A 27,649-nucleotide genomic window follows, 5' to 3' on the forward strand; every position below is an offset into this window, starting at 1 on the left:
TTTTAAAAAAAGTAACTGTTAAGGAAGATAATACTTTCTCAACAAACAGAGACAGCAATCTTTCATATAACTTTGTTTTAAGACAGAAACAAAATGTATAAAATGACAGACAGCGATAAGAGGAAGGACATAGCCTTGCTCACTTAGAAACCAAAAATGGCTGTTTAAGTGCAAAAAAGGCCCCTTGCTTCACTCTACTTTTTAATTTCTAGAGTGTTACTTTAGTTTTAAACAAAATTTTAAAAGATGCTGGCCTGCTGCAGAGCATAGCACCAGCCTCTATAATCATCTTTGTTTCCAGTGATTTTGCAATAGGTCCTGTCAGTGTTCTCAGAAGAAAAAACTGGTGGGAGACTGCAACCCCATGCTTTGTTTACAGTGTGCCCATTTACCCAGGAAAAACACATCCAATGTTTTGTGATTGAACATATCCACTGTGGCAGCTTTCTCTTTCTCTTCCCTTTCTTCCATGCAGAGTGAACAGATCACTCTGCATGGAAGAAAGGGAATCTTTAGATCTACCACTAAAGATTGATTTACATATGCACGTATATATGTATATACAAGCCTCATGGATATGCCTCTATGATTGATGCATATGGTTACTTCTGCATAACTGTGTGGGCTACATTTATGTTTGCATACAGGTGAGAGAAAGAGAGAGAAGAGAGTAAGCTTTGGGTCTTCCCACTACTAGCTCTGACCCCACCCACTGTGATGATGTGGGCACCTGAATATTTCCCGTACCCAAAGAAATATGTACTCAAGGCAACCTATTCCTGGTTTATGAATATAAGCTAGGATTATGGAACATGGATTAAAGTTGGCCTGTTTTGCTAATTCACAGTTAACTCTAAGTACAGCTTGGTTAGGTCCAGACATACATAATAGCTGGGTTAATGCACAACACTAAGCCATGTGGTTTGTTTGATTTTGGCTCAGCTGGGTGTGTGAATCCAGCCATGGTGGTGTCACATATTATGACCTAGTACCTACAGTATTTCAGTAGAAAAATAAAATGCTCTCAATTTCTTGGGAACTTGGAGAACATGAAAGTCCATTTGCAAAAGGACCAAGGTCAACCAGCTGTCATTAAAGCTACTTCTTACAGATTTTATGGAAGTTGATTATTTCTTCAATTTCTATCCTGCCCTACTGTCCATAGAAGGCAGCTATATGTAGGAATATGGGTGCATTTAAGCAGTTACTTAGTTAAGTAAGATTTGGCTTTATTTCCCCTTTCCAACCCTGTAGTTTACATCTCAGTCAGAGAGAAACCTGCAGCATGAGCCTGCAAGGAGGAATCATTTCTGATAGTTTTTGGCAGGCATAGACTGGAACTGAGGACTGCCAAAATACTCTGGAAAGCCTGAAGAGTTGTTGTGTATAAAAAGCAGAGCAATTTGTGACATTTGTGTTCTCCCACTGCTGAGGCATGTCAGAAAACTTTCAGGATTTGTTGCAGAGTATTTAGTTCTTTCTGCCTATCTAGCAAATGGATCTGTCTGCTGAAGGAGCTAACTCACTAAATTTATTTTATTTATTTATCAAACTTTATCACTGCCCATCTCCCTCCCAAGGAGGAACTCTGGGTGGTTTACAATAAAATGGAATTAAAACCAGAACAGTTATAAATACAATAAATACAATAAAAATAAATGCACCGTAATTAATGTGTAGAACTTTTACTTTCTGCAATGTCTTACTTTTCCACTTTTTTCCCCTTACTTGGGGCTTCTTTTTCTCTGTTATTGATCTTATTACTGCAATCTTTCTGATCTCTGCAAGGTGACAGACATGATGCAGAAAGCCCTGTTTGACTTCCTGAAGCACAGGTTTGATGGGAGGTGAGGAATAAGGTTCTTTTTTCTCCCCCTTTGTATTCATGGTTCTCCCTAAAAGGCTTCTAAATTTGTGTCTCAGTCAATGATGTAATTGTACTTCACAACTGATTTCAGCTGGTGCATCTCAGGATTTCATAAAATAGAGCCTGTAAGGCTGACATCATGCCATCACCGTAGCATTAGGTATAGAAGTATACATGTACGAGTGCACATGCCCACACATCCTCTCATTTATTTATTTATTTATTTCTAGTGTTTTTATGCCCCTTCATTGATCAGAGCCTATTATATATATACTTAATAGGACTAACAGTCTGATTAAAATTTCAGCATACAGTATAAACCCCCAGAACAAATAAAATCTGACTGTTCATGTAACAAGCATATTGGCAACCTTACGCCTAGTTCTCTTGCGGAACTAAACTCACTTCTACTTACTTCTGTCTATATCGGTTCAACTTGTAAAATATACTGAGTTTTGACAAAATATTTTCCACTGAAATGGATATTTTAAAATCTTGAGCTTTCAGATTCAAAGTAAAGATAGATGAAATTCTGTTGTTTCCTCTAAAAAAAGAAAAAACAAAACCTGGCTCAAACAAATTTTGCCACACAATTCATAATCAAAGGACTGAGTACTGAAGTTGACCCAAATTCCTAGGAACTGTTTAAAATGTAGGGAATTAAGAAGCCAAAAATGGAAGTAGTTTGGATTTTTTAACTTTTGATTTCTTTGGCTTTACCATGCTTATTCAAACCATGGCTTTGCGTGCCATGTGAGCCCAATAAAAGTATACAGGCTTTTTGACAAAAATGTTGGCTCCTTATGGTATGAGGATTTCTTGATTAATCCCATTATTCTAACTTTTGCACAAAACTTATTCTCTGATGGTTCCATGACTGATTGCCTGGTTCTATTAATCTGGAGCCAGATCTTGTTTATTTTATTTATTTTTTTGAGACATTCTTGTTCTTTTTCTAAGGAAAGTTATTTGTATGCTTAATAATTTTATATCTAATTTAGGTTTAACTTTTAGCTTCTTTAAATTGCAGCTCTAGGATTTCTCTAGCTTTTCTCTTCTCTAAGCATTCATCTTCCTAGATTGCTCACTGCTCTGGTTCTGTGGGTAATTTTTAACCATTGAGCTGGAAGGAGCAGGAAAACATTGCCCCCTGGAGGAAAGATATATACTGTATCTTACTTTATATTTTAATATCTGAAGTGGTCTTTGGATGAAGGGGTCTTTGTCAAGAACCAACCTTTACCTAGTCTAGTTTTGAAGCTAAGCAGCACTAGGCTTGATTAATATTGGGATGAGTGGACACCACCAAAAATCCCAGGGCTGTAGAGAAGTCAGAAAAACATTCTGGAAGAAGGCAGTACTGTCCATGGAGAAGTCTACCTTTTTCCAGGGCTAAGTCAAGGTGACAATGAGCCTTGGATTTCAGTAGAGACAGGCCCCCTGGTGCGCCGCAACACTAGATCCACATATGATTATAGGCATCCATGGTGTGTGTCATAAACTTCATGACACAAATGTCAAGCATCAGGATGCAAGTACGTAAGGGTGGAGCTTGTGTCATAGCAGCACCACTTGCATGATGCCCTTTTGACCTAATCTTGGTTTGTTGCAGCTGCTTATGCACATGATACATGTTCATGTATATGCATGTCCTTATACATACATATCCCCAATTAAGAAGCTATTTTATACCAGCACTGCAGATACATTTTTAAAAATTATGGCAGCTAACAGCAATTAGTACAAATAGTCCTCATTTAACAACCACAATAGGGACCAGAAAATTGGTTGTTAAGTGGTGCGGTCGTTAAGTGAGTCAGCATGTGACCAGACCCGATTTTACGATCATTTTATGATGTTTGTTAAGCGAATCCAGCTTCCACAATGGATGTTTTTTGCCGAAAACCGGCAAAAGCGGTCGCAAATCGCGATGATGTGACCTCAGGATGCTGCAACTGGTTGTAAATGCAGGCCGGTTGCCAAGTGCCCAAATTGTAATCACGTAACCACAGGGGTGGTCCGACGGTTTGTGACAGTTGTAAGTGTGAGTACAGGTCGTAAAGCACTTTCTGAGGCCATTGTAACTTCAGACCATTGTTAAATGAGCTGTTGTTAAGTGAGGACTACCTATAGGCTTTTAGGAGTGTGGATCTGAAAGTATGAGGAGGGATTGGAGAGTAGAAATACTAGTAGCATAAAAGTGCTAAAACAAGCACTTCTGTCACACACTTGCTCTCATACAAGCATGCACACAAACACACACACACACACACTCCCCACAGAAACACAGATTGACTCATTAGCTTGAAAAGAATGGCCACCTAAAAAGATCAGGATATATGCACATGGATTGGCAGGATGAGCCCAGCCCAACTCAAGACATTTTGGAATCTTCTGTGGATCAGCAAATCTCCTCCCAATTCTTTGCTGGATAACAAGTCACTACACTGCCCAATTTACCTCATTATAAATATGATGACAATTTATAATCTCAAGGAATATAATTTTCTTACATTGCTTTATTAAGAATTCAAAATAAATCTCAAGGGATTAGCTCTGCAATGAATGGTGTCTTATATTCATATTCATGCAGATCAGAACCAAGTTGCATCTAGTGATCCATGTCCCAAAGCCCTTGTGCAGCTACTAAATCTGAAAACATGATACCAGTTCTTGGAGCTCCTACTAGAATTCAGGATTTTAAAAGACATCTACTTGCATCATGTTTGCTCCCATCCATCTTCTGCCTATCTCAAGGATACCTTATTAACAGTACAATTAACATCCACTCAGACCTTTATTTTAGGAATTTATTTATTACTGAATTTCTGCCATACCTTTCTCTTTATTCCAACTCTCCAGGTGGCCTGTTTTATATTTTGCATTTTTAAAAAAATGCAAAATATAAAACAGAACAAAATCAATACAATAAAAAGAAAAAAATAAACCAGTCATTAAAATAATTAATACGTTTTTATAATCTTCCTTAGCATTAGGAGAGTAGAAGCCAAACATTCCTGGTGTGACAGCTGAAGTTATCAAGGCTGGAAGCTAAGACCCTGAGACCAGGAGAGACATCAAAACATAGGTGCAGGGGTCTTCTGCATCCAATGCCAATAAATGAGTAGCAAGAAATCTGCAAGGACATAAAGACCGGAGAAGGAGAAATAAGACTTACACCTTGGGGCTATAGTTTATCTACTGAACTTGTCCTTTAACTCTTCCTTTGCAAGGTCCAAAGTATTAGTTGAGTTTCTGGAGAGAGATTTATTGCCATACCCTGGGTGAAATTCTGACATCTTCCTAGAGAATGCATTCCATAGCTTGGGAGCCACACAGGTAAATGCTCTTTCCCAAGTATCTTCTAATTGAGCTTTTACCAGGGGGCATCCTCAGAAATGTCTGTCCTGGTGATCTAAGTTCATAGCAGGAGAAATAGTCTTGCAGATAATCAGACCCTATGCTGTTTAGGGCTTTAAAGGTCAACACCAGTTCCTTATATTGTGCCTGATAAGCAACTAGTAGCCAGTGCAGATTTTTCAGAACAGACATCTTGAGCCCTGTACTTGTACTGCTGAGCAGCCTGGCCACTGTATTTTGCACCAGCTGTAAATTCTGGACACTCTTCAAGAGTAGCTTCATATAAAGTGCATTGTAGTAATCAAGACAGGTTGTAGCAAGGCACAGACAACTGTTGCTAAGTCCAATCAGCTCAGGAAGGGTCACAAAGGGTACACTAGCCATAATTGTCCAGACATGCTGCTCACCACCCGCAAATGCAGCGACAGCATTTCCAAATTTCGAACCTGCTTTTTCAGTTTGTCTTCAAACTTACCTGCTTAAATATTTCTGTGACATTTTCTTAATCTGAAACAACACTAAAACGAGTTTGAGTTTATGAAGAGAATTAATTACATTTTTGTGTTAAAAAATCCTTGCAAGATATATATTTAGGAGATATATACTGCTTAGCCAAGACACTATATTTTAACTGTGTTCCTAAAGTTCAATTCAGTCTTCATGGAATTGTTAGCTAACATTTCCATCCCTTTCCCTTCTCTGATACGGGAGCAATAATAATACTGAAATGTCCTTCAAGACTGTTGCAGGGATTACTGAGATATTATTGAAGTCTGTTGGAAATGTGCTGTATGAGAATGTAGTAATAATATCAGGATTGTAAGAACACCGTCTACTATTCTTTCTTCCACTCTACCCCTACATTGGCTGCACTACGTGATCTCCCATGTCCTTGGTTTTTGCCCTCTAGGCTAGTATACAAATCTACCAGATTTCTCACTGAGATTGTGACACAGGCCAGTCCCAGTCCACCATGTGTCATTCTTGGAACTCACTTAATTCAAGTAGGGAAGCTAAAGGGAGAAAGATGTGAGTGATGGGGGAAAGACGGAACAAATACTAAGGGCTCACAAATATAATACTTGTATTGACTGTTTTACATTCTGGGGGCATGTGAAAACATATCATTGTGTTCTGTAAAGCAGTATACTGTGTAACTGAAATGTAAAATATGCTGGGCCAATAAAACCTTTATTTTGGAGAAACTCTTGGGCTCTCCTTGTTCTCCTTTGTGCAAGCAATTCTTTTTTTTTTAGAATTTACCGTATGTTCCTGTGTCCAATCCTTAGTATGCTCTGAATTCATTCACTAATCACATGCGCGTGCACACCCCCCCCCAGGGCCTCCATGTACTGAAGGTCCCAAGACCCTTGTCAAGACCTAATAGGGCTGTATGATGCTTTTCCCCCACATTTGTTCAAATAGCTGCTTTCCCTAAATAAATGAGGGAAGGAAGATGGAAAAGTTAGAACAGTTGGAAGCTTGGATGTTATCTTTCAAGCTGTTCAGTTTAAAGAGAATATTCAAGTTTCCAACTGTTCTAACTCTGAAGGTGATTTGTGATACCAAATGTTAAACTTCACGGGTTCTGTTGTTGGTGTCAGCTGGTATTCTGCTATGTAAAAATTAAAACTTTTCAAAACAGCTGGTAGTTGCTTCATGCTGTGGATTCTTCCATTTTAGGACTCTTAAACTGTACTTTATTTCAAGAGCTATCGTGTAAAGAGTTTATTGCCATCTCAGAACATTATGTGATAGAATATTTATTTTGGACTCATGCTGCTATTGAGGGACACACTGTGTTTTTTTTTATGTAGATGTGGTTATAGATCCTCTTTGGAGTTACCTAAGTATAGACATTCTTTGTACTATGTGCCACAAAGACACACATCATACTCAGCTGAGGAGCACCAACTAAAGAACATGGAGGAGAAAAAAGCACAGCCAAATATGTCCATATATCATTCGTCCAAGAGCAGCTTTGAAGCCTGAGACTGGCAGGCTAAGGCCGACTACTGCATACCTGTGCTAAGCTGTACAACAGTAGATAAACCAAAGATGGGAATTTACAGGCATTTGCCAGTTTTGGATAATGTAGACTGTATTTCATTTAATACAGTAGGAGCTACTGCTTGGAAAATAGAATTGTACTCTTGACCTGCAGTCTAAACTGCTCATTATAAACTATAATAAAGGGTTATAATTAACAGTAATTCAGCAAAAAAAGAAGCATCTTGGATAAGCTGGATCCTCAAATTTCCATCTTTGTCTATCCGATTCTTATACAAGCATTATTGTGTTATTTATTGTGTTAATGACTCTTATACAAGCATTATTGTGTTATTTATTTTAAAATGACCAAAACATGGGCATTTATCATTTTGATTTGCCCAACTAAAAGGAAAAGAAATGTGTGAATTTCCCCAATCCTGTTTAATTGATAGTTGTCTTATAAGAAAGCAGATGAAGATACACTAGGAAGGAGATACGTTCCCCATGTAACCCTGTTAAATGTCCTTTTCAAAAATTAGAAAAATGTACTGATAAAAAGTCTCCTAGTTTTAAAATTACAGATAAGGTTTTGGCCTGGTTCACACATCACATTAAGCCAGAGGTGGGGAGCCTTTCAGCCTTAAGATGCTGCTGTACTACAATTTCCAGCAGGCCCAAGGAGATTTCCTTACACTTGCATTTAAACATAAAGTGGTTGTTTAATTTTGGTTCAGCACATTGTGCCATTTAAGCACCAGACTGTCCATATGAATCAAACTGTTCTTACCTTTTTAAGGCTAAAATGACATACTAACTGAGTGCTGCGGAGTTAAATTAGATGACTAAATAAATTGCATGGCATATTTGGAATTTAGGCTTTTTTTAAAAAAAAAAAAAAAGCCCCACAATTGTTCCTCACTCAGCAAAGAAAATAGAAATATGGCTGAATATTCTTGCATATAGTATTTCACCTTCCTTCATTTGTTTTGCCTATTTAACTGATCCCAGTTAAAAAGGAACTCATTGGGTAAAATGTTTGTGCCATTAAATGCGTTATCTTTCTGAATGGTCCTGTTAGTTGAGGTGGTGGTACTCATTAGAACTTTCATTTTGCCCTCTCCTGGAGCTCTGAATTATCTTATTTCCCTAAAGCTTGTTGCCTGGATACAAGAAGCAAACATTTATATTAAGTGCAAAACACAGAATAAGCATTTCGTCATTCCTGCTGACAGATGTCGTTTGGTACAGCATATAACTATGAAAACTGGATGGTTTCTCCTATAGGAAACCATGGCAACTGTCAATGGCAAGTCAAGGGTTGCTATGAATAAATCCTTTGCAGACTATATTTTTGTACCACACATGGAAGGAAGTGAGGAGTACCATAACCAATAAGGATCAGCCTTGTCTGTTTGGCATAAAAGAAGAGATTCTCTTGGGTAGCCTGTATCAGCTTTCTGCTCTACAGAAGAGTGTTTCTGCCAAATTGAGCAGATCCCTAAAATGTACATTTTACTGGAATATTTCCTACATCAACCTCCTTAGTAGATTTCGTTAAATAAAATCTCTCCAGCTTTGAAGATGTGTCAGTTCCCTTTTCACGAGGCAGGATAACACTGATTTCTTACATCTGGAGAAGATAGATATAGAGTAGATATAGATGATATAATTATAGATACATAGATACACACACACATCTATGTGTCCATCCATCCATCCCCATCCACGCCAACATAAGGAACATAAACTTGATGTGTTGGGGGGGGGGGAAGTACAGTAATGAATACAGAGACTGTTGAATAATTCCAACACTAATTGTTTGTAGTAGATTAATAGGGTAACTGGCAGGGTTTGTACATAATGGCTTAGCATTAGAATGGTGGGACATAGGGCTTGTGACCTCCTCTCCTGTGGAAGGAGAAGACACATGGCAATCACGGTTGCCCTCAAGGTCTTTGCTGTTGGTGTGGTTGCATCCTTACAGAATAAACCAGTGGAATAAAAATGCTCATGGATTTATTTCTCAAGCCTAAGTATTACAGATAGATTTTTCTACAATAATAATTTTTATTCAAGATTTTTAAACTGATAAAAGATGAACAGAGGGACGTACAGAAAGTGAAATTAAAAAAGAAAGGAAAAAGTGCAGAAAATAAAGTAAAAAAAATATTTGAAGAGACAACTTCCAATCTTCTTTACAGCTGTTACATACAACTTAATATCACTTCTCCCCTTTAAAATTACATACATAGTTCATTTCTTCCTGTTACCAACCCTTTCAATCGGCAAATCCAAAAATCATCATTTCTATCCATGTTCAGCAAAAAGTTCATAAAGGGTTTCCAGTATTTTATAAAAGTACTACTTATCCCTGATCAAACAGGTCAACTTTATATTCTTTTTCCTTACGCAGTATCTGGCATTAGTAATCCTCAGCCTAGTACTGAGATGTTGTTGTAGGACCTGTTCTCTTGTCTTCTTCCTAACAAGGTGCACAGATATATTTCTTGGTACATTTCTTGACTTTTCATTTCTTGTATTGATTCTGTACACCTGGTCCACTTCTGCATCCATGTCTTCTTTCTTCCATATTGAAAAAATTTTTAAGGGTTCAACAACCCTCTCCTTGCTATCTTCGCCAGATTGTTCTGTAATGAATCTCAAACAGAATTCTTTCACTTTTGAATCCAGTAGCGTCACATTGTCAAAATCTTTTTTCATCTCTTGGCTTAATGTTTTTGTCTTACTCATTTGTATTGCAGATTCTTCAATTATTTTATTCATCTTTTCTTCCTTGTTTACAAATTTTCCTCCATCTGCTCTTCCAAATAAACCAAATCACTCTTAACAGACTCAGTCACATTTTCCCCAAGTCCTCAAACATCCTTTGCAGTATCTCTGATGTAATCCCCTTTTCTGTCATTTGCTCTGTTAAAAATCCTTTTCACCCTTCTGCAGGTTTTGCTGTTTTCTTAGTGGTAGTCATTTCTTTCCTTTAATTTATAATTCAGAGAGGAGAAATAAAAGTAAAAGAGGAGCTGCTGCTGCTTTATTTTCCCCCCCTTCTCTGTATCCTTAACTCTTTGGACCCATTCAACACTCCATAGTTCTGTAGTCAGATGATCTCTCACAACTTTCCCTTATCTCTTTGGTTAAGAAAACTAACCAGTCGTGTTCTTTGGCAAATCCACACAGTCCTCTTTCCCACAGGGACATGTATTATTTATTTAATTATTTGAAAAGCACTTTTAAGTAAATAATTCCAAATTCAACTGTCCCCTTAGTTCGTTTTAAAATTTCTTACTTTAAATTCTTAGTCAGCTTTTTGCTTTTTATTTTTAAATCCTTGTCTTTCTTTTGTTTTAGTTTTAATCTTTAATCCTAGTCAAAGGAACACTCACCAGGTTGTACTGTTGCTCTGCTGCTCAGAAGATCTCTGTAGCTTTTGAAAAGGTTATATTCCAAAAAGTGGGGATTTGGGCAAACCCAGCATCCTTTAACAGGCTTTACTGAGGCTTCGAGCTCAATGTTTTTTCCTCAGCTCCTGGTGCTCATAGTCATGAGGAGCCCTGCGGAGTTCTGCAGGTCTCCTCATGAGGAGCTGCCTTCTGGAGCACACGTCAGCGATCTCCTGGCTTCTCTTTATCCTGAGAAGCTTACTGTCTGGTCACCAGTTTTTGAATGCATCGTCTCCACAGTTCAAAGGCATGTCAGTTTGCCATTGTCCCCACCCGGAAGTTTTTTTCTACAATAATTTTAATACAGTAAATATCCATATTGTATTTTAGAATTAAATTGAAGGGAGGCATTGTGTTCTGAAACAGTGAACAATAATGGTCTTTGCTTTGCTTTGCTTTGCTTTGCTGCTGGTTTGTTACCATTGATAGTGTTGGTGGTTGTTAGTAGTAGTAGTATTCTGCTGGCTGTCTCATAAATGTATTTGGTAAGAGAAATCATTTTGCTTTTCAGCAGAATTGTTTGCTTCCATGATTGTACAATATAGTGCTTCTTTTAGAATGTGTCATAAATGGCAACTCACCTTTTTTCATAAACAACTTTAATTTACATTATTTTGTTATCTCCTTTTTTGGTAGGATATCAATAACCAGAGTGACAGCTGACATTTCTCTTGCCAAGAGATCCGTTTTAAATAATCCAAGCAAAAGGGCAATAATTGAGCGATCAAACACCAGGTCTAGTTTAGGTAAGTTTTTTTCAGAAATGGATTGTGATATTTTTGCATAGTGATGGCTTTATTTTTCTATTTTGGGGGAGGAGGGGAGAAGTATTAATTTCTGATGCAAAAACATGGAATTGCCATGCTTGGATCCTTGCCAAGAGAGGGGACATGGAGCTGAATCAGTCAGTGCCTCATGGTGGGAATGGGAGGTACTGCCAAACTCTTTCAAGTCCTCAAGAGGCCTGCCCTGGACCCAGCATTTTTGGGCAAATACTGTCCTATCCCTAACTTTCCCTTTCTGAGGAAGGTGGTAGATCAGCATTACTGAGGGCTCTGAAAAAGGCAGATTGCTCATATTCTTGGGAATCCGTTTTAGGCCTGAGCATGGGATGGAAACCACACTGACAGCTCTTATGGATGATGTGGGGAGGTGCAATAATCCTTGACCTACAGGATCTCCCAGTAGGTTTCAGTATCATCAATCATGGTATCTTTTTGGGTCACTGTGAGGATTGGGAGTTGAGAGGACCATATTATAGTAGTTCTGCTCCTTCCTAAGCAATTTCAATTGGGGATTATGGAAGAGGAGAGATTGAGCCCCTGGGCACTCCAGTATTAGGTAACCCAAAGCTGGCCCTCTCCCTATTTTATTTAACATGCAGATGAAGCTACTGGGAAAGGTAATCTATTGGTACAGAGTGAGGTATCTTCAATATGCAGATGATACCCAGTAGCATAACCTGAGCCAAGTTGGAGAGGTGGTGGAAATCTGGCTTTTCCTAGTATCCAATGAAACAGCTTCTTCATGGTCCTCTAGCAAATGCTAAAAGCTTTTCTTTTTATACCATGCACCTGTAGTTGCAGCTCATCATTTGTTTTCTTTCTTAGTACAGTTTTGCATTATCAAGGTTAAATATACAATGATGAAAAGACACATATCTATAATAGATGGGTCTTCTCCACAATAGAAGTATATGAAGTTGGCATTTATATATGGAGAGAATAAAGCTTGATCCTACTATGAACTTTTCAAAGAATGCTATGTCTTATTTTAGTTACCTAGAATTAGGGGTGGGATTAAAAGCTTCAGTATCTGAAATTACAAGGCAAACAAAAATGATGTCTTTATGTGTAAAGGTACTACCAGTGAAAACAAGTACTTTGGCTTGTCCACAATATGTTATTCATGGTTTCTGTATTTTCATTTTTCAGCGGAAGTACAGAGTGAGATTGAACGAATTTTTGAACTGGCACGATCCTTGCAATTGGTTGTTCTAGATGCAGATACAATCAACCACCCTGCACAACTTATTAAGACATCATTAGCACCAATTATTGTCCATGTTAAAGTGTCATCTCCAAAGGTTAGTCTCCCTGTCTCTTGACCTTTCTCCACTTGTACCTGTCCAGTGTACAGATATACTGTATCTTGGTTATATTTTTCTTTGCTGTGTGTATGAGATGTTGCCTGCATCTCATCTTCAGCCCTTGGGTGAGATACTGTAGCTTTAAGTTGTCCTTAGATGTAGTTTCCCTCTTCAACTGACAACACTCCAGAGCAGCTGCAAGATGTATAAAATCTGTTATGTTTCACCATGCATTACATTGGAGATTACATCAAGTATTCAGTGATAGTTGGAATCAGATGATGCTTATTGGCCATTAATGTAGACACATCTCATTCCAGTCCCTGGTCAATCTCATCTGCCATTATTCCTCTGTTTTTTCAAAAGAGCTGGATAGAGCCATGCTGTGCAGGCAGTCTATCAAAATTGTGCAGTAAAGCTAGACTGCTCAGCTGGCAGTACATACTTTAATTCTGTAGCCCTTATCAGTTTAGCACAAGGTTGAAATAGTAGAATGATGGGACTACCCTGCTACCCCATCATTGCCTCCCTAACAGAGCACAGAAGAATCTAGAAGTCAGTATTTGCCTATATAAAGAAAGAGTACTGCTTGTGACTCAGCTCAAACAGAATAGGGATTCACAACATGCTGATACAGTTTTCTGCCAACTCAGAAAAAGTTGGCAGAACTGTGTATACTGTAAATAATATGATTTGCCTCTGAAATATTTAAAATGCAGTTTTGAATAAATGTCTTGTTTATAGCACCCCTCTCCATTTAAATACTTTCTTGGTTTAAAATGAATATGTCTTCATTAAGAACAATGGAATTACTTTTAATCAGGTACATAGGAATTGTCATAATATTCATCTCCCCTCCAGTCCCAACAAAATGTTTTCATTCTGTTAAGATCTGCTTGAATTTGCACATTGAGGGCCAAGATGATCAATGTATGAAGTGGACCAATCAGAATCCCTGAGGAGGTTCAGCATCTCCCTAATAGGCCAAAGCAAGAGACCAAATACATCACACTTGGTTTTCACACGCGAAGTATCCTCATTCTTCAGAAGTAACAAACCACGCTCAAGTATGCTTAGATAAGATCCTGGAATCCCCAGACAATCAGAACTGCTTACAAGGATAACAAACCTTCTTCTCATTGTGGATGATGATGCATCCCTGACCTAGAATGAAAAAGAATAATTTGGTAAGGAGTAAAGAGAACGAGGTTTTCTAGGAATATTAAAGGATTTATAGGCATGTGACACTACTCAGCACTTCACATCATACCATGACACATTTAAGTTAGGATAGGTTTGCTAGTAGAATCATGATGCTGAAAGGCATAAACTATGAGCTGATATTTCTTTGTTCATAACATTTAGGTTATCAGCAAGGAAGACAGCTAACCATGAAAAACATTTTTGGCCCCAAAATTTTGAAGGCATGAGCATGCAGAGAAAAGAAAATCCATGAGCAATTATTAGGTTCTAGAGAAAGAATGCAAAGGACCTAGTAGCTCTAGAGCAATATTCAAGCCAAATCATGAAAGGAGATCAGTGATGTGCCCCTAAGCAGCAAAAATAGAAATTTGAGAGGTTCTTGGCACTTGACTGATTTATACTGACTTACTAAAAGTGGAGAAAAATGTACCTTTGATTAGAAGCCACCATATATGATATTCAAGAGATAATCTGATCTGTGGTAGAGCATGCTATGACATTGGATTATTTTTTTTTCCAAAGAAGACCTTATTTTCCACTGTCTTGTTTTCTAGTCTTAGGACAATGTACTTTGCTGTTCATTCAGCTACTTATCTTCCTTCAAATTTCAATGCAAACTCCATTTCTTTGATGAAATACAGTATGTCTGAAATCATTCTGTTGATACCATTTCTATGTCTTTCTTTACTTTTCCTTTGATCACTTCACCTTCTATTTTAGAAGCTAGATCATATGGATAAAATTATTTTACTTTGGTATTTTGCAAAGCACCCGGCTGTTGTTGTTAACCTAAGTGATAATAAATACTGGTCCAGGTCTAGATAAGAATTCAGCCAGTGATTTTTGCAGAGACCAGGTTTCAGGAAAACCCATTCCCCTGATACAGGATTTGCCCAAACTTAACCTGACCCAAATATACAGCAGATCCAACAGTAACACTGAGAATTCTACCAAAGGAAGACAAAATTATGCAGAGATACAACACAAGCTGTCATTACCCAGATATAGAGTTTAATAGATGCAGCATAAAATGCAAAGTATCATGTCACTCAAAATCTTTCTGTCAGTTTGGCAGTCAGCAAACAACCTCACCATCTACCTTGTATTGTCTTTTCAGGTTTTGCAGCGACTGATCAAGTCAAGAGGAAAGTCACAGAGCAAACATTTAAATGTCCAGTTGGTTGCAGCAGATAAACTTGCACAGTGTCCTCCAGTAAGTTCAGGACTGCATTTTTTAATATGCTGCATAAATTTAGATATAGCAGAATCTTTCACATTAATGTAGAACTACTTTATTTCCAAAACCCCCTTTTACAGGAGAAGAGAGCTATAACTGACAGCTTGTCAAATCCTAAATGGGTTCAAAAATAGGTCACAAGTCTCATCAAAGAAGCTCTCATCTTTCCATCTACAGCCAGAACTCAGGGCCACAGCATAGTGTGATGTGTAGGATTATAGTAACAACTACACTTACTGTTCTTTTCTTTGACATCCTACTTCTTTTCCACCCACAGAACCAGAGAAATGTCCACTGTTAAATGGAAGCCATCTGTGAGGTCCAGTGTATTACATTTTCCTCACTAAATAATTTTCAATAGTTTCTGTGTTTCAGGAGAAAGGAAAGGAAAGGAAAGGAAAGGAAAGGAAGACAAGTGCCTGATGTTCAAACAATATTATTAGTAACTAAACTGAAGATAGAAAGCAAGGAAATGTTAATTATGTTTCTGATATTATACTGTGTGATTTGGTGAACATACATGAAACTAATGAAAACATCTGAATAATCAATGCAGAGAGAGAGAGATGAAAAGTAAGGTTGTTTCATACTCATAACATAAATACATACATGCATATACATATACATGTATTTTAAAAAACAGCAGACATGTGTGCCAAGAGTAACCAACAAGGTGTCCATGGAAATCATGGCATCTGCATCTTAGTCTTTCTTGTAGTTTTATTCACAAGAGGATCGAAGGCTGACATTGCTCAGGAACCCATAGGAATTGGTTCTCTGTCCAGTGTTATTGTGGTCAAGAAAACCTTTTGCTCCAGAAAAAGCAGCCAAGCTAGAACCTTTGGCAACTGCTGAGGCCAAAAATAGTCCTTAAAGACAATAGAGAGTTTTTAAAGAGATTTATTTCCAGAGTTTTGCTTCCTTCATTGCTTTGATGAAAGGGAGCTTTTCCTAAAATAATGGGACTGTATGCAAAAAGTATCTGATTTAGCAACACTGATACCATGATTAACTGAGAATCCAGAGCACACTAGGGGAAACTGTCTAAGTCAGGTATACTCCATCCCCCCCCCCCAAATCTATTAACCAGAATATCACCTGGAAAACTTTGTCAGTATTGTTTATCCACATATTGATAACTGCCTATATACTGTAGAATGGCTTTTGCCAAACAGAAGTAGTAATTAAGATCAGATTTAGTAACTAGGATTATCCCTGAATTTTTTTTTCCTTAATAAGTGATGGTTTTGTCCTGCCACATTTTGAGTGCAGACTCAAAGCCCCTTTCTTTTCTGTCCATTGAGTCTAGGCCACTTCTCTTTCTGGCTTCCTCCCTTGCCCAGATTCCCATCATGTTTAGGGTTCTTTAGCTATAGCATCACCTGCAGTGTACTTGATGTCCAAGAGCATTCCTTTTCATCCTTGCTTAGCACTGTCCCTGATCTATTTTTGGGATAACTCCCCTCCCTTCCTTTGCACTGTCAGAGTATTTGCTTCTGAACCATCTAGTTGCTTCCTTTTCCTAGAGAGAGCCTTTTGCCTTGCATATGCCTGGCACCTCTAGAGTCCAAAAGTTGCCTTTGGGTGCTTAGTGGGTGGCTATATGCAAACCTTTTTTATGTTTAGTGAGTGGCTGCATTCAGTGTATTGCTAGCTTTGAGGAGGAGGATTTGATGGTCAAGCAGGGAATTTAAAGTATATTTGGAAACCACTGAATGGTAGCAGAACAATTTAGCCACCTTCCAATCTACTTTTATGCCAGATTATTGCCCCTTTGAGATCTCTCCCAATGGATAAATCTCTTATTCTCCTCCTCACTGCGTCATGAAGCTTTTCACTAGATTGTACCTGGAGATATCATCCAGCAGGCTGTTCCTATACTATGCTGTTCTCAAATATTTCTAAATAGCTTGAATTCTTTTGACTTTAAAATTCCTACCAAGACACTGGAAAGAGGATAGCTTGGGCCCCAGTATTTTTCCAATAGTCTGTGATTAATCTGAAAATGAATTATTTTGTATTACCCTTGTTCAGGGAAACTTAATTATAATGGCTTATGCTCCTTTTTGCTCTTTCCCTATTCAATCAGTTTATTCTATGTTCCATAGTCCAGCATTTTCAGCAGCACCAAATGTTTCTGAGATGTCTGCTATTCCATGAGATCTTGAATACTAACTTTCCCAGTTGTCCCTATTTGTACACTGACTTCACCCTTTCTGTATTAAAACAGTAGACAAATCTTAGTGCTGTGTGATAAGCACATTTTGTGTAGCTTGCACATCTGTAATAGAAATTGTTGAACCTGAATGGTTCTTTGAGCTGAACATTCCCAATTTTAATAAATAGTTATTAATAGTTATTTACTGAGGCATAGTTTCCTTTACACATACCAGATCTGTTGAGAATATTGTTTTTTGAATCCATCTATACAATATATTATGTATCAAAATCCTTTCTGTATATCTGGCAGGTTTGTGTATGTGTGTGAACAGAGAATATGTAGTAACATAGAGCCATGGTTTTAACTCTTCATTAATTTACATTGCATTGTAAACCTATATTATGAAATAAACTCTCCAAATATTAATAATTAAGAATCCTTTATCAGTTCCAAATCCTTATGGATTTTTCATAGCGGCAGCACTAAGATCAGCTCTTATTACACAAATGCTGTAAGCATCAGCGTTTACTACAAAGGATGTCCTACTGTAGGGGCTATGAAAAGAAAGGGTTTTTAGAAATGGTATAACATTTTGGTTATACTCTAAATGTCATTCTTTTATCTTGCATATTCTAAAGGATATTAGCCCTTATTTTAAAACAGCTATTACAAAACTTAATTCCTTATTTCCATTGCAGACATTTCCTTTCAAAATTCTAGTTGTTACTAGAAGAGTATCTACTAATTTGGCTGTGTGAATTCTTGCTCGAGTACAACTGGAAGACTTCTGTCTGAGAAATGTGGCAGTATGTCAGGGATAAAGTTATAGCAGTCTTCCATAATTTGGTAATCTCCAAAGGTTTGGGAACGACAACTTTCATAATTTGCTGTCAGTGAGACATTTGGGCCAGGAATTCAGGGATTGTAGTCCCCGCACATCTGGAGAACACCAGATGGGGAAAGGTGTGTTATACTATAAGAATCCAAGTGAATAAGAGGATAAAGAATCTGGCATATAAAGCTAATCCACAGAAATTAGAAAAGTCTTCCATGGATTGCATAATACAGATTTCATGCAGTACTTTTCAGTTAGGGTTGAAACAGCTCTTCTGTGAATGGAGGACGCTTTATCCTTGGATCTAAGCTTCTTTCTTTGACAGAACCATATGTAGTTGTTTGGACTGTTGCTGTAAGAAGGGATGGGCAACTGGCCTGTCCCATTGGACTTCCAAAGCCCTGAAACTGTGCTAGGAAAAGAAACAGAAACCCCAAAAACCAAAAGGAGGAAAACAAAACTGTTACTTATCTGCATGCTTGGGACCATAAGCTACCCCAAAGTGGGAAATACTAAAAACAGGAGCTGTCTCTGCCTGCCCCATGAAAAGGCCCTCATTCTTCACATGTTATGCCAACAGATGAGAACTAAATAAAAGGTTGCTGTGTTAGTACAGCACCAGAAACTGTTGCCTTATGCCAACAATAGAAATACACTTGAATATTTTGTCTGTTAAGATGAGTACACAGATTCTGCTTTTCAGTGTTCATCATTTTATGCATGCAAAATGAGTTGCATATACACACCTTTTAAATAAATAAGTATTGCATGGGTTCGGCTAGGATGGAGCCAGACCAAACATGAACTTATACATGGACTTATAACTATGAAGGAATCATATGCTTACAACCATTTTTGTAGGATCACAACTGATGGGCATTGCTTTTGGATTACATTCATGTATTGCACTATGCATTCCTACAGTATGTGTGTGTATTACCTAAGATATATAGAGTTGCCTAGACTTTGGATAGTACCTAGTTAAGACCACATCACCATGCTATCAGAAAGGTTTCCATTATAGGAAGGGAATGGACAGTTTCCTCCTCTCCATCCCAAAATCTACTCAGAAGAGTTGTTGAAATTATGAAATAAATACAGGTAGTCCTCACTTACCAACCACAACGGGGGCTGGCAACTCCATTGCTAAGCGACGTCATAAAGTGAAACATCATGTGACCATGCCCAACTTATGAGGTCAGTTCCAGCTACAGTCATGAAGCAAATCACCTGCTGCTGTTAGGTATATCATGTGACTGTGACTTGTGACTTCCTGCCAGCTTCCGCATTTATGTTGTTTGTCAGAAACCAGCTGTGAGGGTCGCAAATGGCAATCACATGACTGTGGGATGCTGTGACCATCGTAAATGCACTTCAGTTGACAGGTGCCCAAATTGTGATCACATGACCGTGGGGATGCTGCGATGGACACAAGTTCAAGGACTGGTCATAAATCTCCTTTTTCAGTGCTGTCTTAACTTTGAACAGTCACTGAAGGAGCAGTCAGTAGGTGAGGGCTACCTGTATGAGGAGGCATATGTCCTGTTCAGACTATGAGATGGCCAGGCAGAATTACTATTAAAATTCTTTATCGAAATAACTATTTACAGTAGCAAAACTCCTTGTAATAGATTAGGCAATGCATTTCAATCAAGTCCACCCAGCGAGGCAGAACTCAGCTAGTTCTCTGACTGAAGCTGCAAGACTTGAAGGAGCTAGAGTGCATAGCAAAGGGGAGGCTTGACACACAAGTCTGTGAACAGGCACGCAGGTTGGACCAGGCTGGAACATAGTGAGTGGCTAGACAAGGCTGGACTGGAGCATCTAAGCAAGGCTTGGATCTGGAGGCAAGACTGGACTTGGCTGAAGCATCAAGGAAGACTGTTAGAACCAAGCTTGCCTCTGACTCAGAAAGTGAAACTAGTTCTGAGTCAGAGGAGGAACTGGAAACTTACCAGGCTGGAATCAGAGAAACGAAACTCCAGCATGACTCAGCAGAGCGGAAAGAATCTACAACGCCGATTGGGCAAGATCTGGAGGAGGATTTGAATAAGCCAATCAGCGCGTGCCAGAGACGGGCTGAAAAGCGCACGAAGGAGAAGGTAGCCTGATTGGCTACAGGAGACTCCAAGTGCACCAAAGATTGGGATAAAAGGCAGCTGCACAGAGAGCGAGCTGCTGGAGACAACCGATCCTCTAAGCCTGCAGCTTCGGGAGAAGAGTCCTTACCGGTATTGGAGTCAGTGTCTGTGGCTGAAGAGGAACCAGCATTCGAGCTCGACTCTGAAGACGAATTGAATCCTGCATCTGTTGCCAGCGAGAAATCAGAATCAGCCATGCCCAGCAACCTTTGCCTTGCTTCCAGCCATGAAACTCCGCAATCTCCTCAGCAGCGTGGGCAAGCCTTGTCATTCCAGTGCTGCCATTTGCCTTCAGTCCTGCGCACCCGCACTTCCTATGCTCTGTTGCGTTCAGGAATTTCACACCTATCGTGTTCAGGATCTGGTTGCCAGCTTAGTCTGGGGCTTCCAGCTGAGTCCAGCCAAGTTTCAAGTTCCAAGCCTTGCTCCAAGTCTCCAGTCCAGAGAATCCAACCTAGTCCGGGGCTTCCAGATGAGTCCAGCCTTGCTCCAGTTTTAAGCCTTGTCTTCAAGTCTTCAGTTCAGAGTACCCAGCCTAGTCTAGAACCCCCAGCTGAGTCTAACCTTGCTCTGAGTTCAAGTCCTGCTCCAAGTCTTCAGTTCACCCCTGTCTGTTGTTTGTAGTCCTGATCCCAGCTCCAGTGAGTCAGAGATTCAGCGTCAGTGTCGTTCCAGTACCGTTCCAGTTCAAGAACTGCTGCCTCCAGCCTTTATGTTCCAGTCAAATCCAGTTGGCCCAGTTGGGCTTGCTTAACCCAGTGTCGCATATCAAGAACTTACTTATTGTAAATAGTTATTTAATAAAGAATATTATTTGAGAACCAGTCTGGTGCTTAGTCTGAACAGGACAGGCTCAGATCTGGAGATAAGGCTGGACTGGCCTGGAACGTCTGTGCAAGGCTCGGATCTGGAGACAAGGCTGGATTGGGTTGGAGCATCTAGGCAAAGCTTGGCTCTGGAGGCAAGGCTGGACTGGGCTGGAGCGTCTAGCAGAGACTTGGATCTGGAGATGAGGCTGGACTAAACTGGAGCGGCTAGGGGAGGCGCGGATATGGAGACAAGGCTGGACTAGACTGGAATGTCAAGGCAAGGCTCAGATTTGGATACAAAGCTGGACTGGACTGGAACATCTCAACGAGGCTTGGGACTGGAATCAAGACTGAATCGTGCTGGAGCGACAAGGCAAGGCTTGGAACTGGAGGTGAGGCTGTGCTCGGCAGGAATGGCAAGGAGAGGCTTGACTGGAGTGGCTGGTGGAGGAAGCAGGTCTGCAACAGCAGAAGGGGCTGGCTCTGGTTCCACGCTGGCTACAGGCAAGGCTTCCGACTGGTGCAAGGACTCTTCCGCAGGTGCTGAGAGCTTGAAGGATCGGTTGTCTCTGGCAGCTTGCTCTTGGCATGTCTGCCTTTTAACACGATCCTTCCTGCGCCTTTTCTCACCTGCAGCCAATCAGGCTGCCCTTTGATTCATGCGCTTCTCTGCTCATCTTTCTCAAGCGCTGATTGGAGGATTTAATTCTCCCTCTGAAGTTTGACCAATCAGCATCTCTGATTTCTCCCGCTCTGCTGAGTCACTTCTGGGTTTTGTTTCTCCAAGGCCTTCCTGATAAGTTTCGTTTTCCCCTTCTGACTCAGGATAAGTTTCATTTTCAGGTCAGAAGCAGGCTCAAACCTCACAGCATAGGGGCTGCAGAGGGAAGTCTAGGGTTAGGGTTAGGGTTTGGATTTGGTTTTGAATTAGGGTTAACCCACCTGCTAAATAAGTCAAACTCATACTTTGGATCAGAGTTTTGTTAAATTCCTAGTTTGATAATCAATAACGTAATATAATGTTGCTCATCTGTATAATGTTGCTCATTTTCTGAACAGGAAATGTTTGATGTTATACTGGATGAAAACCAACTTGAAGATGCTTGTGAACACTTGGCAGAATACCTTGAGGCCTACTGGCGTGCTACACACACTACCAGTAGCACACCTATGACACCTTTGCTTGGAAGAAACCTAGGCTCCACTGCACTATCTCCTTACCCTACTGCGATCTCTGGATTACAGGTATGAATCCACAAGTTTGCTGTTGCTGGTGTGTGCCTACATATCCTATATCAGGGTCAAATGACTCATGAGAAGACGCTCACATGCTGAAACCAGTATGCCTAGAGATTCTAAATACGCAGCGGTTGCCCCATTTTCTGTTAAATATGAGGTTACTTCTATTAATTGGTATAAAGCATTCCATAATTAAGAAAATTATGGGAGTTTCCTGTAATTCTTATGTATACTTGAACCCCACAGTGCTTTGGAATGCCTTCTGTGGGTTTGTTCCATTGGAATACAACCAATGCAATGAAAATATGCCTGCCAGTGAGCATCACTTAATTAATTCACCAATGAGTATTAGCAAAATACAATCAGGTATGGCGGATTTGTAAATGAACGGTCATTACTTGCAGTTCATTCCTGTGCATGATGAAACCCACTGGTTTCAGGGGGATATATTTCCAGATCTGTAGGCAAGGATAACACTATTTAGTGTCTCAATATATGAAAAGCCTTGACTAGATGTGTCCCTTGAAAAGCAGAGTGATGAAGTGATACAAATATTCTATTTGGTGATTAATCTAGGGCATAGAAGATGTCATTATAATGCCACAACCAACAAGTAATGTACAGATATGGGAGAACCGATCTTATTAGCCAAGAAAAATAAACCATAGCTACTTCAGTTGATCTTTAGTTCTGGGAAATTTTGTTTGGATACAGACAGAATATCAATAACATTAAGACTGTTGTGGATAAATCAAAGGGGATGGAACATAATCACATCCTGCCTTTTTATCATGGAAAACCTGCTACGCAGAAAATTCTTAAAAAGATAAGTGTGTCAGGTATGTGCCACCAATTGCTATAGTTATTCCAAATAGATTGGTTTCAGTATTTTCCCCAGGTTGACCAGCTTACAAAAGTTGTATAGTAATATGATGCTAATTCCCTGCCTCTACTGCAATTTGCCTCCTTTCTTCTTCGAGGTAACACTTTGGAAAAATTGGTTCATCTGTTCTGATTTTTTTAAATGATGACTAAAATATTATTCCAATTATAAAAAGATTCTGAACATTTTTTTCCACAGGGATAGCTCAAAAACGGCGGGCCTTTGACACTTCAAACGTGGCATGTAAATAGTCCTTAATCAGAAGTACGTGTTTTACTAAGTTGGGGGGAAAATGTCTTATCAGTACAGTTGTCTATGTTCGTAAGTGCACAGAGAATGCACGGAGACCAGTGTTGCTAAACAGCTCAGCACAATGTGTGTGGCTTTTAATACATGTTACACCTCCCATAGTCTGTATGTCAGTTGGAGGATTAAGCAAATCCCCAAACTCAGTCTGCTAATCAAAATAATGGCTTTTAATATACTCATTCACTATTTAAGTGCTCTGTTTTTTCTGTCACTGCATGGATGCAGAAGGAACTTTGTAACTTTTGAATTTATTTTTTTTAGTTTAATTTTTTTAAGTCTAGGTTCTACACATGGCACTGTTTCTGCTTAGTGAGTGGTTGACTGTGCAAGCAACAGTTTGCGTTCTGTGGATACATGCTTGTTTTTACTGTGAAAATATTCATTTTCCACCTTGTTTGTGTTGGCCAGCCCTTCTTTTGAACTTTAGCCCTAAGCAAGAGCAAATGAAGTAGACAAAACAAACTCATTTAGATAGTTTTAAACACAAAAGCCCCCCAACCCCAGTTCCATTCACTGCAAATCTGTTTTCCCAAGCCCTGAATTTTAGTTCCTGGTCAGTTTATAAAGGCTATTTCATACCATCTTATAAGGACCTTAACTTAGGACTTTTTAGCCTGCAACTTCTCACAGAGATGCTGATTGACTATATTACATTTATGACTATATCACATTTAGGACCACACAGGTACTCCTCGACTTATGACCATTCGTTCAGTGACTGTTCAGAGTTACGATGGTGCTGAGTGAAGGGACTTATGACCGGTCCCCGAAGTTACAGCTGTGTAGCACCCCCGCAGTCACATGATTGCAATCTGGTGCTTAGCAACCCGTTTGCACTTAGGACTGGTTGCCGAGCACCCTGCAATCACATGATTGCCATCTGCAACCTTCTCTGCTGGATTCCCCAGAAAGTCAATGAGGAAGCCAACAGGGAAGGTCGCAAGTTGCTGGGGTAAATCTCCGCTACCCGGCACCCTCTCTAGCCCCTCTGTGCTTGTGCTGAACCAGCCACACGCACACCCGCATACACCATTTCTGACCCATGCCGCACCTCTTGTGCACCCCTGTGCGCTCTTCTCAATCCGTGCCACGCCCCTGTGCACCCTTCCTGACCTGCGTGGCATCTCTCACGCACCCCTGTGCACCCTCCCTCACCTACACAGTGCCTTTCATGCACCCACCCACTCCCTCCTGGCCTGGGACTTGCACCTTACTGCTGGTTTCCCCACTGACTTTGGTTGTGGGAAGCTGGCAGGAAATTGCCAGGAGGTCCTCGCCTAACAACTGCTGTGATTCATTTAACGATGGCAACCGGGACTGCAGGGATTGCCATTGCTAAGCGATGCAGTTGCACTTTACAACCACATTGCTTAGTGACAGAAGTTCTGGTTCCAATTGACATAAGCTGAGGTCTACCTGTATATAAGTTTCTCAATACAGGCAGTCACCCTTAGTTTGTATACTGAACCGTAAGAGCTCCTGGGCCAGTTTGCAAGTCACACTACACATGCCTGCAATGTCTGCAGGGTATTTGTGATATAATACCAGCCATTTTAGTGATTCCAAATGTTAGTAGATGGGAGACAAGATTGCTTTGCTTATCTGTTTCACCTACTTAATTCCAGAATTGACAGCAAACAGGGACAAAATAGCAGCAATGATACATTGCAGTATTGGCCTCCCTTGACGACTATAAGTTTCATTTGGAGATACTGAAGTTACTGCATAATCCACAACTGAGGGATGTAATTATCAATTCATCCAGTATAGGTAGAGCAAAAATTAAGGTGAAGGTAAGTTAAGTAATCTACAGCAGGTGTTGAGCAATGAAATATTTTAGATCTTCTATAAAGCATAGAAAGAAAAGCAGATGAATTTAGAACATCAATGGAAGCCTATTTTAAGAGTTTTGTTCAGGGTTGGCCTTATTTTGAAATTTTAAAAGATGGCTTAAAATTCTTCACCAGGCAGTATACCTGAGACCTGATCCTTCTATTCTCATTGCCAAATATTTTAAATCAAGACTCCACATTCTGCTGTTTCCTTATCTCACCTTTTGAAAGCAGTCAGTGAACCTAAATATATTAAATAGCAGCCAATATCTGTGAAATGAACTATGGCAGCATATGCATTCTGAAAGCCTTCAGGACAAACTTGCAACAAATTCGGAAAAGTAACATGAACTTGTTGCATTCCCCCCCCCTTTTAAATGTTTTACTGCTTTGCTACTTATAGAGCCAACGTCTGAGGCATAGCAACCATTCTACTGAGAACTCTCCAATTGAACGACAAAGTCTAATGACCTCGGATGAAAACTACCACAATGAAAGGGCTCGGAAGAGCAGGAACCGCTTGTCTTCCAGTTCCCAACACAGCCGAGATCACTACCCGCTTGTGGAAGAAGAGTACTCTGATTCATGTCAAGACTCATACAAAACTCAAAGAAACCGGGGGTCTCCTGGAGGATATAGCCATGATTCCCGACAGAGGCTTTGAATACACGAACCTGGGGGAAATGGTACTCATTGGTTGGCCACCTGCTGTAACGTAGCTAGGCCAAACAAAGCGTCTTGATGCTTGTAGGCTGCTGCCATTTCATGCTCTAGAAGGGCAAAATAGATAGATCAATGTTTCTCAACCTCAGCGAACTTAAGAATTTAATTTAAGAATTCTGGGAGTTGAAGTCCACCCATCTTAAAGTTGCTGATATAGGGGAACACTGAGATAGATAATGCCCTTTCCATTTAGAAAGAAATGAGTTTGCCCAGACACTTAGAAGAGTTTTCTTTCCCATGTAATGTTTCATTTCAAACTGTTATCTTTTCTCTCCATTAGATATAATTAGACACATGAATTTGTAATGTAGAATACCTGTTGAAGCGCATATATGATAATTTCCTGTTATGGAAATTCCAAATGACCAGTTCCAGTTGGAACCAATTTATAAACCAATTCCTGTTGGAATTTGGGTGAAATTGACTGGAAAGTCAACCTGAGCATGTTGCAGTCAGTGAAAAAAAAAGTTAAATAAAATGAAGAGAAAGTAAATTACAAAATCATTATAAGCAAAAAATATTTTAAAAAAATCTCTAGTACTTGTTTACTGGAAGGCAAATTTATATATAGCTATAGATATGGTTAGAATAAATAATATTAATGTATTTATTTCAGACTACCAAATGTAAGCAGTCAATTGTGCCAAAAATAATGAATGAATGGAAAAGCTCGAATCCTTTCCATTTTAAACATCAGTGGATTATTTCTCCCCCGCTTATATATTGCAGCAAACCTGTATCGCATTGATATTTTTTGCATTTGCTAGATCATATAAAACTATCTCAGTAACTTGAAATAAACTAGAGGTGAAGACCGACATGTTTTGAAACGTGGTGGAAGTGAATGCACGTTCTATAGCATAGACGAAGTGGAGTTGTGCTCGCCGAATCTGGAAGGTGTGAACAGTGCTCTTGGGGTGTACAACTTTATGCATGGAGGGTCTTCTGCATGCTTCAAGTCTGCAATGGCACACCCAGGGTGTTAAGAGACCTGTCCATACTTTCTCCTAGGCATACGAGAGCTAGGAAAAGGACAGCTTCCCTCCTTTTCCTTGTGCCATAGCTCTGAAGATGGGATTAGGGCTTTTGGCTTTGCCCTAACAGGAAAAGTCCAGGTTAGGTAGATGATTTGCAGAAGTATGAAAGCAACCATTATTCTTTTGGGGCTGAGCCTTAACGAATAATCTGTATCAGGCACAAGGATCATATCCGTCTAATGTCCTGTTTTGTCAAAAAAAAAAAATTACCTTGCAAAGAGTAAAAAGATGTGTTCATACTAGGGTTTAATCCTGTGCATTAAATTTATTAAAAGTTGAATGTGTTTCACAGGAAAAGAGCAGTGCTTTATCGGCTTGACTGGAAAGATATTTCAGTCAGCCAAAGCACTACAGGAGCAGTATTGTAATAAGGCATCCCTAAAGTCTGAGTGCTTGCTTTTTCATGCAAGTTCTGAACCATGATGAACTGTTCTCTTTATCATGATTAATATAAAATAAGGTGTACTAGTTTTC

The 27,649-nt window shown here is 39.5% G+C and overlaps 1 protein-coding gene across 1 annotated transcript in view; it reads left to right on the forward strand.

Moving 5' to 3' along the window:
• The window catches only part of CACNB4 (calcium voltage-gated channel auxiliary subunit beta 4), an 84,887-nt gene extending 58,053 nt beyond the window's left edge, over positions 1-26,834 (forward strand). Inside the window, exons 8-14 of the mRNA XM_063318365.1 lie at positions 1,789-1,847; positions 11,314-11,423; positions 12,612-12,763; positions 15,087-15,182; positions 22,212-22,397; positions 23,473-23,538; positions 25,819-26,834. Coding sequence (XP_063174435.1) covers positions 1,789-1,847; positions 11,314-11,423; positions 12,612-12,763; positions 15,087-15,182; positions 22,212-22,397; positions 23,473-23,478 — 609 coding nt within the window. The 3' untranslated portion in view covers positions 23,479-23,538; positions 25,819-26,834. The remainder of the gene's footprint in view (positions 1-1,788; positions 1,848-11,313; positions 11,424-12,611; positions 12,764-15,086; positions 15,183-22,211; positions 22,398-23,472; positions 23,539-25,818) is intronic.
• The last annotated feature ends 815 nt before the right edge of the window (positions 26,835-27,649 follow it).

This window comes from Candoia aspera, chromosome 1, assembly GCF_035149785.1.
Source record: "Candoia aspera isolate rCanAsp1 chromosome 1, rCanAsp1.hap2, whole genome shotgun sequence".
NCBI lineage: Eukaryota > Metazoa > Chordata > Lepidosauria > Squamata > Boidae > Candoia > Candoia aspera.